Source organism: Nerophis lumbriciformis, linkage group LG01, assembly GCF_033978685.3.
Source record: "Nerophis lumbriciformis linkage group LG01, RoL_Nlum_v2.1, whole genome shotgun sequence".
NCBI classification, from domain to species: Eukaryota; Metazoa; Chordata; class Actinopteri; order Syngnathiformes; family Syngnathidae; genus Nerophis; species Nerophis lumbriciformis.
The window spans coordinates 23930001-23942112 of NC_084548.2; the positions used below are offsets into that span (position 1 = coordinate 23930001).

Genomic DNA, 12112 nt, shown 5'->3' on the forward strand with positions numbered 1-12112 from the left:
GCACCACAGAAGATGGGTGATTTATCGGATGCATTTAAAAAGTTAAAGTTAAAGTACCAATGATTGTCACACACACACACTAAGTGTGGCGAAATTATTCTCTGCATTTGACCCATCACTCTTGATCACTTACATTTTTTTTTATTCTTTATATACAAAGTGCTGTTTTTGTTGCATATGGTGTTAAGTATACACTGCAGAAAACAGGGCAGGTATAGCTGCCCCAGATACATTTAATTTAATTTAAAAACTGTACTTTTCAGTTGAAACAAATGTTGATATTTGTAATAAAATAGGCATGGAAATGTCTCTTTTTTTTTGTATCGAAAAAAATCAAACCGTGATACTAAAATATTGAACTGAACTGAGCCGAACCAAGAATTGTGTGTATTGTTGCACCCCTAATATATATAATCACAATTTTACTTTTGAATTTAACCATTTGTAGTGTGAATACTTCTTGGCTTGAACGTCTAGGCAATAGAGTTTTTGACTTTTGAGGCAATAATCTTAAAAATGAATCTTGTATTTCAGTGTAGAGTCGGGATTAAGGTACAGTTACATTTACCTTAAAAGTGCTGTACATCACTAGCTCAAGATTACACTTTCAAGCCAAAAAAAAAAATCTAAGACCACCAACGGCTACCATATGTTACTAGTAGTGGTTTAAGAAAACATATTTAACATGTATTTCTTTATTTGTCACAATTAGAAGTTAAATGTCATAAAGCATTTTTCACAAGCCAGAGGAAATACTAGATTTGATTGGTTATAGTAATTGCCAATCATGGCTGCCTCGTAGCCACCCAGAGGAGACATATTCGCACACGGCGTACAGTTAGAAGGTATTGTCGTTAGTAATGTCAAAAGAATGAGGGTAGTTTACATAGGCTTGAACAAGAAATGCATTAATTATCTTAAAAATACCCTTCTCTTCAACTTTCTCTCCTCACATTAGCCAGGTGTCAACTCCATTTGAGTGCACGGTCAGCTGACATACTTCTGGCAGGCGATTTAGATGTCTGTTTTCTTTTTGAAAATAAAGCTATGAGGAACATTTTTATGATATTTGAGCTGTTTTTCAAACTTATTATAGCCAATCAGGGGCGCCGAAAAGGGGGGGGGGGGTAAAGGAGACGGATTCTAGGGGCCCATGATGGAGGGGGGCCCATAATTGTATGTAAAATAGCATCAAAAAATGTTGCCGCTGTGTTGGGGGCCCTGTAAAGATTCTTTTCATGGGGCCCAAAATCCCTAGCGGCGCCCCTGTAGCCAATAGTGCATAAATAATAGACTATATACGGTATAGTCATTCATATGATATATCACTTAAATTTGTTCGCATATTAAAAAAGTGAGTTCATGTAAAAAAATAAAAATAACGTATTTTGCAGATGTGGCAAAATCAATCTTGCCTTGGCGTTGCATCACAATCGTTTACATGTAGAGGAAACCCTGATCATATATATGACATGATCATTTTGATTTGCAATGATGCATATATTTTCTTTAAAAATGCTAAAACAAATGTTTTATGTATATTTAAAAACAAATATTAATAGTATTACTAAGAGTGGATTGTGAGGTCAACAGGCAGATCGGTGCGGCATCTTCAGTAATGTGGACGCTGTATCGAGCCGTTGTGGTGAAGAAGGAGCTGAGCCGGAAAGCAAAGCTCTCAATTTACCCGTCTATCTACGTTCCCATCCTCACCTATGGTCATGAGCTTTGGGTTATGTCCGAAAGGACAAGATCACGGGTACAAGCGGCCGAAATAAGCTTCCTCCGCCGGGTGGCGGGGCTCTCCCTTAGAGATAGGGTGAGAAGCTCTGTCATCCGGGAGGAGCTCAAACTAAAGCCACTGCTCCTCTACATCGAGAGGAGCCAGATGAGGTGGTTCGGGCATCTGGTCAGGATGCCACCCGAACGCCTCCCGAGGGAGGTGTTTGGGGCACGTCCGACCGGTAGGAGGCCACGGGGAAGATCCAGGACACGTTGGGAAGACTATGTCTCCCAGCTGGCCTGGGAACGCCTCGGGATCCCCCGGGAGGAGCTGGACAAAATGGCTGGGGAGAGGGAAGTCTGGGCTTCCCTGCTTAAGCTGCTGCCCCCGCGACCCGACCTCGGATAAGCGGAAGAAGATGGATGGATGGAATACCATTAATAATATTAACATTAAATTGGATGGATGGATGGATGGAACACCATTAATAATACTAATATTAAAATAGTGTTCTTTTATCATCAGAATTAGAATTAAAATACGCTTTAACACAAGGAATTTGACTTGGTAGACTGTGCTCTCTTTGTTCAATGCAGTTTACATTTTTGCTTATTGCAAAAGATAACAGGCTACAATTTAATCTGCTCTCCGTGAATGTTGCAAATTTGTTTGCCAAATATGTAAACAGTCCTTTGAATTAGATTTGAAAAAAATAACATTAGGTGTTTTGTTGAGATTCTTCACAATGAAGTCACTCTAAAACTAACCACACTAGTGATTGGTAGGTTGTGAGTTCAAACCCCGGCCGGGTCATACCAAAGACTATAAAAATGGGACACATTACCTCCCTGCTTGGCACTCAGCATCAAGGGTTGGAATTGGGGGTTAAATCACCAAAAATGATTCCCGGGCGCGGCCACCGCTGCTGCTCACTGCTCCCCTCACCTCCCAGGGGGTGATCAAGGGTGATGGGTCAAATGCAGAGAATAATTTCGCCACACCTAGTGTGTGTGTGACAATCATTGGTACTTTAACTTTAACTTAACTAAGGCAAGTACATTATATATGCACATGAAGTGCACATACATGTAGCGTTAGATTAATAATATAATTTGGAATAAACTAAAAAAAGCAATACAATTATGCACGGTGAAGGTTGCGCTCTAATGCCGCTAGCTTAATGCTAAAATATAATAAACTAGCTCTTAGACAAGCTAACTCAAATTAGCAGGGCCAATCGCAGGGCACATACAGACAAACATTCACACTCACATTCTTATCTATGGACAATTTGCATTCTCCAATGAAGCTAACATGCATATTTTTGGAATATAGGAGGAAACTGGATGGCCTGGAGAAAACCCACGCACACTGGGACAACATACACACTCCACCCAGCGATGTCCAAACAGAGGTTCGAAGATGCACACGCCGTAAAGTAGACGTTATTGTCGGTAGTTATGTCAAAGGATTTGGGGTAGTTTACACTGACTTGAACAAGAAATGCATTGATTAGCTTAAAATATCTTTATCTTCAACTTTCTCTCCTTACTTTTTCCGGGTGTCAACTCTGTTTAGATCCGCGACCAGCTGACATGCTTCTGACAGGCAATCTCGATGCATGTTTTCCTTTTCAAAATAAAGCAATGAGGAACGTTGTTATATTTGAGCTGTTTTCCAAACTTATTACAATCAATAGTACGTAAATAATAGACTGTATACAGTATATCCATTCATTTGTTTTCACGTAAAAAAAAAAGTGTCTCATGAAAAATACAATTTTGAAAGTGTGGTGGCAATAATTTTGCTGTGGTGTTGCGCCACAATTGTTGACATGTCGGGGAAACCCTGCAGTCTTATCCCTCCAGCGAACAAAACTGGCAAATGAGGTCGCTACACATTACAATAAAGAACTAAGCAGCATTTCAAACGTACTTGCACCAGTAAAATCCCAATCTGTCTTTTTCACCAACACTGCTACCTGGTATCCCCCCAATTTCCCAAAAGCTAAAGCAAAAATATTGCCAGCTTGAGCGACTCCATAGAAAGACTGGTCTCACCATCCAAAGGAAATGCATGAAACCCATAATCTATTTTACAAGGACTTCATCACCCAAACTAAATGACTTTATTACTCCAGCCTAATCACTTCCAACAATGGTCACACTGAGGCGCTAATTGTCATTATTTTACAACATTTTCTAAACTCAGGACTACCTACAACCCCACTTGTACTCAGCTGACACCTGCAACTCCATAATACTCTTGAAAAAATTACACAAGATCCAACTGGTCCATAACTCTGCTGCCCGGATCATAACCAAACCCCCTCATTCCATCACATCACACCCAACCTGCAAAAACTTCATTGGCTCCTGATCAGGCAAATAATTAACTACAAAATCCTCTATATACCTTCAAGGAAATCCACAACTTCACCCCTCCTTATTTGTCTGACCTCCTCCACATCGTTAATCCAGCACGCTTACTCAGATACTCCACTTCCATCCACCTTGCTGTGCCATCATCCCGCCTCATCACCATGGGGAGCAGAGCTTTCGGTCACTCTGCTCCCAAACTCTGGAATTCTCTCTTATCTGACATCCGCAATATTGACTCACTTCCTACTTTCAAATCGAGACTCAAAACCCACCTGTTTAAAATTGCTTACTCACTGTAACTGCCTCTACTTCTACCCTAGAGGTGGGGGAAATAATACATTTTTAGATGCATCGCAATTCGGACCTGGACAATTATAAAATCGATTAGTAAATGTCAATAGTAAATATTTATTGTAAATAAAGTAATGTAGATAGTTCTAAAATTTGGCTGACTGCAGAGAGCCATCTCACCAAGAGATCCAACCAGCTCCTTTATTTTAGCACTTATGTTCCAGTTTTGCACATTTCCATTAATTTAATAAATGTAATGGGAATTAATTTAACTGTTTGTTTTACTTTAAATGCACTGTTTTTAAAAGTTGATGTGATAAACCCTTATTTAGTGAAATTAAAAATGTAAAACTGCATTAATAAATATAATAATTCATAAATTAAAGTTAAAGTTAAAGTACCACTTATAGTCACACACACACACACCGTGTGTGTGTGTGTGTGACTATAAGTGGTACTTTAACTTTAACTTTAATTTATGAATTATTATTCATATTATTATATTATTCATAATATAATATATTATTATATTATTCATAATTTCACCACACACTAGGTGTGGTGAAATTACCCTCTGCATTTGACCCATCCCCTTGTTCCACCCCCTGGGAGGTGAGGGGAGCAGTGAGCAGCAGCGGTGGCCACGCTCGGGAATCATTTTGGTGGTTTAACCCCCAATTCCAACCCTTGATGCTTAGTGCCAAGCAGGGGGTCCCATTTTTATAGTCTTTGGTATGACTCGGTTTGAACTCACGACCTACCGATCTCAGGGCGGACACTTTAACCACAAGGCCACTAAGCAGGCTAAAGATACATCAATAATGGATTTTTAATCAAATCGTAGCTCCTGAATGGTAATCGAATCGTGAGATGCCCAAAGATTCCCACCTCTACACTACACTGTCCTTTATTTGTTTGTTACATGTTGATTTTATCCATTGTTGTTTTCCATTATCTTTTAATTATTTTATCTGTACATGTTGATTGGCAACACTAAATTGGCCCTAGTGTGTGAATGTGAGTGTGAATGTTGTCTGTCTATCTGTGTTGGCCCTGCGATGAGGTGGCGACTTGTCAAGGGTGTACCCCGCCTTCCGCCCGATTGTAGCTGACATAGGCTCCAGCACCCCCCGCGACCCCGAAGGGAATAAGCGGTAGAAAATGGATGGATGGATCAAATGGTTCATTTTACATTTTGTGGTTATTATCTTTATCTTTTAATTATTGTATCTGTATATTGTAAAGTGTCCTTTGTTTTTTGAAAGGCGCTTATGAATTAAATGTATTATGAATATTATTATTATTTGACACACCGAGCAGCATAGAGGCGCTATCGCTAGCTGCTGTGCTAAGTCGCAGATGAGATTAGTGATAAAGTCGCTACAAGGAGAGATATAGGTACTCAAGCAAATTGGTGTATGTGGTAATAAAGCTGTAGTCGCTCACCAATAGCTAAATGCAGTCAGTGCATTTAGCTATTGGTCACTCGGAAGTCGATCTTTTAAAACGTTTGTTGTGTTGCGTTGATGAAGCCTACGTAAACACACAAGGGCAGGGGTTGAGCCAAAAAAAAAAGGAATGTGCTGCGGCCGTCAGGCGCATAGAAGAGCAAACGACCGTAACAAAGGCTCATAAAAAGAAATTGGTATTGCCGTATTGTCTCAAATATATATCTCTTTCTAAAATATACCGGTATTAACTATATTACCGGTATACGCCAAGCCCTATTCAGCACTTGGCAAAACCGCTGTATGATGTTTAGTATTTCACTAAAACTGGATCCGTCTAGCACACAGCTTCTAAAACTTGCAGCTCATCCTCCAATTTCAGGCTCCAAAAAATCTAAGATTCTGGATCACCATTTTTTCCTTTGTTGTCTCTTATGAAGTCTGCCATGATGTTGTTGTAGAAAACACATTAATACGCCGCCGTATGCTTCAAATGACCCAAATGCTTAAATATTACATGTTATTATGAATGTGCATGTTAAGGGAATTGCAAATTGTATTTATATAGTGCTTTCCTATAGAGAATCAAAGCGCATTACAAACTGAAACCCTTTATCTTCATCTTTAAACTACAACCAACCAGTGTGGGTGGCACTGGGAGCAGGTGGGTAAAGTGTCTTGCTCAAGGACACAGCAGCAGTGACGATATATAAGTATATTCAATCAGATCATTTAAGTATGAAGAAGACATAAATATTAAGTTAATGATAATTTAAAATATTATGTTGAACTTAGAATATAAATTAAGTCAACTGAACACACATTTTTTAAGTATACTGTAACTCAAAACATTTATTATGATAACTTAAAAGTTTTTACGTAATCAGTTACATCAAAACTTTTGAGTTTTCTGAACTTACTCGGGTAAGTTTGAGGTTTGATGCCCGCTTCTGCCATCCATCAAACCTCGAACCCTCATGTTGCTGGCACGGTCGCTCTACCAACCGAGCCACACCAATGTCACTAGATAACATACATACTTATACAGTGTAAATCAAACAATGATGGAGGTTTTTTAAAGAACGTTATAGTAGCAATAGAGCAAAAATGTTATTAGCTCCGTTGATAGCTCACTTTCACTAGCATTTATTTACGAGTTAAAATGCATCCATCTTCTTCCGCTTATCCGAGTTCGGATCGCGGGGGCAGCAGCCTAAGCAGGGAAGTCCAGACTTCCCTCTCCCCAGCCACTTTATCCAGCTCCCTCCCGGGGGATCCAGAGGCGTTCCCAGGCCAGTCGGGAGACATAGTCTTCCTAATGTGTCCTGGGTCTTCTCCGTGGCCTCCTACCGGTCGGACGTACCCGAGACACCTCCCTAGGGAGGCATTCGGGTGGCATCCTGACCAGATGACCGAACCACCTTATCTTGCTCCTCTCGATGTGGAGGAGCAGCGGCTTTACTTTGAGTTTCACCCGGATGACAGAGCTTCTCACCTAAGGGAGAGCCCCGCCACCCGGTGGAGGAAACTCATTTCGGCCGCTTGTACCCGTGATCTTGTCCTCTCGGTCATAACCTGAAGCTCATGACCATAGGTGAGGATGTGAACGTAGGCCGACCGGTAAATTGAGAGCTTTGCCTTCCGGCTCAACTCCTTCTTCACCACAACGCATCGATACAGCGTCCGCATTATTGAAGACGCCGCACTGATCCGCCTGTCGATCTCACGATCCACTCTTCCCTCACTTGTGAACAAGACTCTGAGGTACTTGAACTCCTCCACTTGGGGCAAAATCAATGCATTAAGAAATAAAAACACGTGTGCTTTTCTCAACTAAGGATTACTAATGATGGACGCAATTCCAAAAACAATGCAGTTCCCCTTTAAGATGTTTAATTTAAACGTAGCCTGTTTTGCTCATGAATTGTAATAGATTGAGGCGTCTTATTGGACCACTTTAGCTTTAGGGTTCTTCATCATAAATTGACACACTAAGGGGGCCCATACAGTATATTGCTTAGGGCCCCCACAGAGCAAGAAACGGCCCTGATAAGTGGGCTTTTGAACAAGGAGAATAATTTAAGAGAATAACAGAAAAAGTATATACCTTGACTTTGTCAGGAGCTGTGAGCATAACAGCAGCTACCAGAGCCCCAGCTGAGGTCCCTGCACAGGCTCTGAGGGAGGCCAGCAGCTTGTCGCCATGGCGGAGGAAGGCTTCCACAGCTCCCAGGTGGTAGATGCCCAGAAAACCACATGCAGCGAATGACAAATTCACCGCGGTCATCCTAAATTATTATTGACGATCTCATCACAAAGTGACAAGTTAAAAACATTGCATCATCATTGTAAACGTCGATGAGCAACGAATGCATTTGTTGAAGTGTAAAATAGTTAATATAAATAGCAAGTACAACCAAAAAAGCGCGAACTCGTTTTGTTTATATGTTCAGCAGCAAAACCAGTTGAAAGGCAACTGGTTCCAAGCTCTAATGACGTCACTCAGCAAGACTGCAACCGGAAGTACCTCTAACTCTATTTCGAATTTTCAAAATGAAACACTCCACAAGTAGCACATATAATTATCCTTCGTTTCAACGCAGTAGGCCAGAAAAGGAGTAGGAATGAGAAAAGCTCATTCAATTACTTCCCTTTTTCTCCCCAGCCACTTCGTTCGGCTATTCCCGAGATATCCTGAGGCGTTTCCAGGCCAGCGGTAGACCTAGTTTCCCCAACGTGTCCTTCATGGCGCCGTCACTCAGGAAAAAGTGCAACCGGAAGTACGTCTAACTCTATTTAGAATTTCAAAATTAAACACTCCACAACAAATAACAAATATGATTCTCCTTCGTTTCAACGCAGTAGGCCAAAAAAGGAGTAGGAAGGAGAACATCTCATTTAGTTAATTATACATCCATCCATATAAACTCTCGTAGGCTCAACAGTATTTACTGAATCTTGATATAAAAAATATTTTTCTTAAGAGTGTAAAATTCCACTCTATCCCATTTTAAATATTTTTCATGATCGCTTTTGCCTCTAAACCTTTCAAAATAAGCCTAAATCTGCACGGATTCAGGTAAATAAACAGTACCCCAATGGGGTTTAGAGTATCTGAAACCCAGAAAATCCCGGATGTGCCTCTAGGTCACGTGATTGCAACCCACCTATAATGAGTAATAATAATAATAATAATAATAATAATAATAATAATAAAATGTAAAAACACTATAACAACTGAATGGAGGAATTGATGAATGCAGGAATAAATGATAAGACACAGGGTCCCCTTTGGCTTCATTTTTGTGAATGTTCATTTTTGTGAATGTATAGCTTCACTTAACCCAAATGCCTTGAGCATTCAATATCTAACATGTTTATACAGCTGATGAAGCTAATAATTGATGAAGTTTTTCTGAATTTTAATGGTTCTTTATTGTTCATCAGTGTTGGCCAGTGGAATTAGATGATTCCAATTACAGATATACTTGCTTTGCAATCCTTTGTATTGTTGTATTGTTGTGTTTTCCGTAATATGATTTATATTATATATAAATTATATTATTAGAATCATATTTATTACTTGTTGTGGAGTGTTTCAATTTGAAAATTCGAAATTGAGTTAGACGTACTTCCGGGTGCACTCTTGATATATACAGTATAACATCTGTAACCTATTTTATATACATATATATATATATATATATATATATATATATATATATATATATATATATATATATATATATATATATATATATATATATATATATATATATATATACAGTACAACATCTGTAACCTATTTTATATATATATATATATATATATATATATATATATATATATATATATATATATATATATATATATACACAGTATATATATATGTATATAAAATAAGTTACAGATGTTGTACTGTAGATACAGATAAACAGACAACATATATACGTATATATAGGGGGCGGTATAGCAAAAAAAGAACAATGCAACATTTGACGTCACTATGGGAAGTTTTGACGGAGCAGAAACGTGTGAACTCGTTGGGAGTTTCCTCCTCTCCCAGCTCGCTAGCCTCAACCTGAACCTTGGTATTTACCGTGATGACGGACTGGCAGTGTGTCGCGCCTCGCCAAGGAGCAGCGAGAATACCAAGAAGCGCATATGCCAAATGTTCAAAGGGAACGGCCTACGGATCACGATTGAAGCCAACAAGCAAACCGTCAACTTCCTCGACGTCACTTTCAACCTGAGAAATAACAGCTACCAACCATTCACGAAACCCAACACAACACTCCAATACGTGCACCATGACAGCAACCACCCACCCACCACCACGAAAAGAATACCTACCGGAATTAATAAAAGGCTATCGATGCTGTCATCTAGCAAAGCTGAATTTGACCAAGCAACCCCCCCGTACCAAAAAGCCCTTGATGAAAGCGGATACAATTTCACCCTCCCCTATGAACCCACGACAGGAAACCAACCAAAAAAGAACAGAAAACGAAACGACATCATCTGGTACAACCCCCCATACAGCAAAAACGTCTCAACTAACATTGGACACAAATTCCTCACTCTGATTGACAAACACTTTCCCAAAGACAACACCCTAAGAAAAGTATTCAACAAGAACAACATTAAATTGAGCTACAGCTGTATGAACAATATACGACAAATTATCTCAAACCACAACAAAACAATTGCAAATGAGCCGTCGGCCCCCGGACAGAGCGACTCCAAAACCAACAAAGGCTGCAACTGCCGCAAGAAACCTGATTGCCCTCTCAACGGGGGGTGCTTACAAACATCAGTTGTTTACCAATCTAAGGTAACACGCAAGGACATTAACACATCCGACACATATGTAGGATTAACCGAGGGAGAGTTTAAAACCAGATGGAACAATCACAAGGCTTCTTTCAGGAACCAAAACCTGCGGAATACCACAGAACTCAGCAAACACATTTGGGACCTCAAAGACAATAATGTTGAATATTCAATAACATGGCAAATTCTTGCATCCAGCACACCTTACAATAGTGGTAATAGAAGATGCAACCTATGCTTGAAAGAGAAACTGTTTATTATCTACCGTCCAGACCTGTCATCCCTCAACAAGCGCAGCGAAATTGTATCAGCATGCCGCCACAGACGGAAACACCTCCTAGGTAACACATGAGCCAATCACCACGCCCCTACGCCAGCCTGTACCCACCCACTCTGTGCCCTATATGAACCATGGTATGTGAATGCTCCCATTAAAATCTCCTGATGATTGAGGGAACCCCCTCATGAAACAGGCCTGTAGAGATGAAGTAGTCTTGTGATTTTTTTCCCACACATACATATATATATATATATATATATATATATATATATATATATATATATATATATATATATATATATATATATATATATGTATATATATATATATATATATATATATATATATATGTATATAAAATAGGTTACAGATGTTGTACTGTATATATCAAGAGTGCAATCGGAAGTACGTCTAACTCAATTTCGAATTTTCAAATTGAATCACTCCACAACAAGTAATAAATATGATTCTCTTTTGTTTCAACACAGTAGGCCAAAAAAGGAGTAGGGAGGAGAAAATCTCATTCAATTATCCATCCATCCATATAAACTCTTTGAAATCAGAAATTGCTAAAAGTCAGCTCACTTCCTGTTGAACGTTCATGCTTAACAGGAAGTGAGCTGTTTTCATTTTTAATAGGAAGTGATCTAGTTTTCAGCAATAGGAGTGTTGCACATGACGTCACATCCATTTTTCTTCTTCGCGACTCGATACAGTGTCCTCATTACTGCAGACACTGCACCGATCCGCCTGTCAATCTCACGATCCACTCTTTTCCTTCACTCATGAACAAGACTCCGAGGTACTTGAACTCCTCCACTTGGGGCAAAATCTCCCCCCAACCCGGGAGATTATATATATATATATATATATATATATATATATATATATATATATATATATATATAATATTATTTTATTATATACTGTATCAACATTAGAGCATATACATTCAAGTTAAAAAACAAATACACAAAAACTCCAAATGCATCAATTCTTCACCTTCATCACTGTTTCTTATTCAGAATAGGTTTGAGGATTAACTCCGGAAATGCAACATTATGAAGCTGTAGAATTTATGCCGTGCCGCATATCAGCTCCCTAACAGGTTATGTTCGGGGATAAGTGCTAAGACTCGCTGAAAGCATGCCAGATG

The 12112-nt window shown here is 39.3% G+C and overlaps 1 protein-coding gene across 5 annotated transcripts in view; it reads right to left on the reverse strand.

Moving 5' to 3' along the window:
• Positions 1-8628, reverse strand: part of pnpla4 (patatin-like phospholipase domain containing 4) — a 24749-nt gene extending 16121 nt beyond the window's left edge. For 2 of the 5 annotated variants that reach the window (XM_061977780.1, XM_061977773.1), the window contains exon 1: positions 7951-8627. In XM_061977780.1, the coding sequence (XP_061833764.1) occupies positions 7951-8130 (180 nt within the window). In that variant the 5' untranslated portion in view covers positions 8131-8627. Of the gene's footprint in view, positions 1-7950 lie in introns of all 5 variants that reach the window. The other 3 variants (XM_061977766.1, XM_061977758.1, XM_061977789.1) reach the window with 3 other exon arrangements.
• Positions 8629-12112: the final 3484 nt, after the last annotated feature.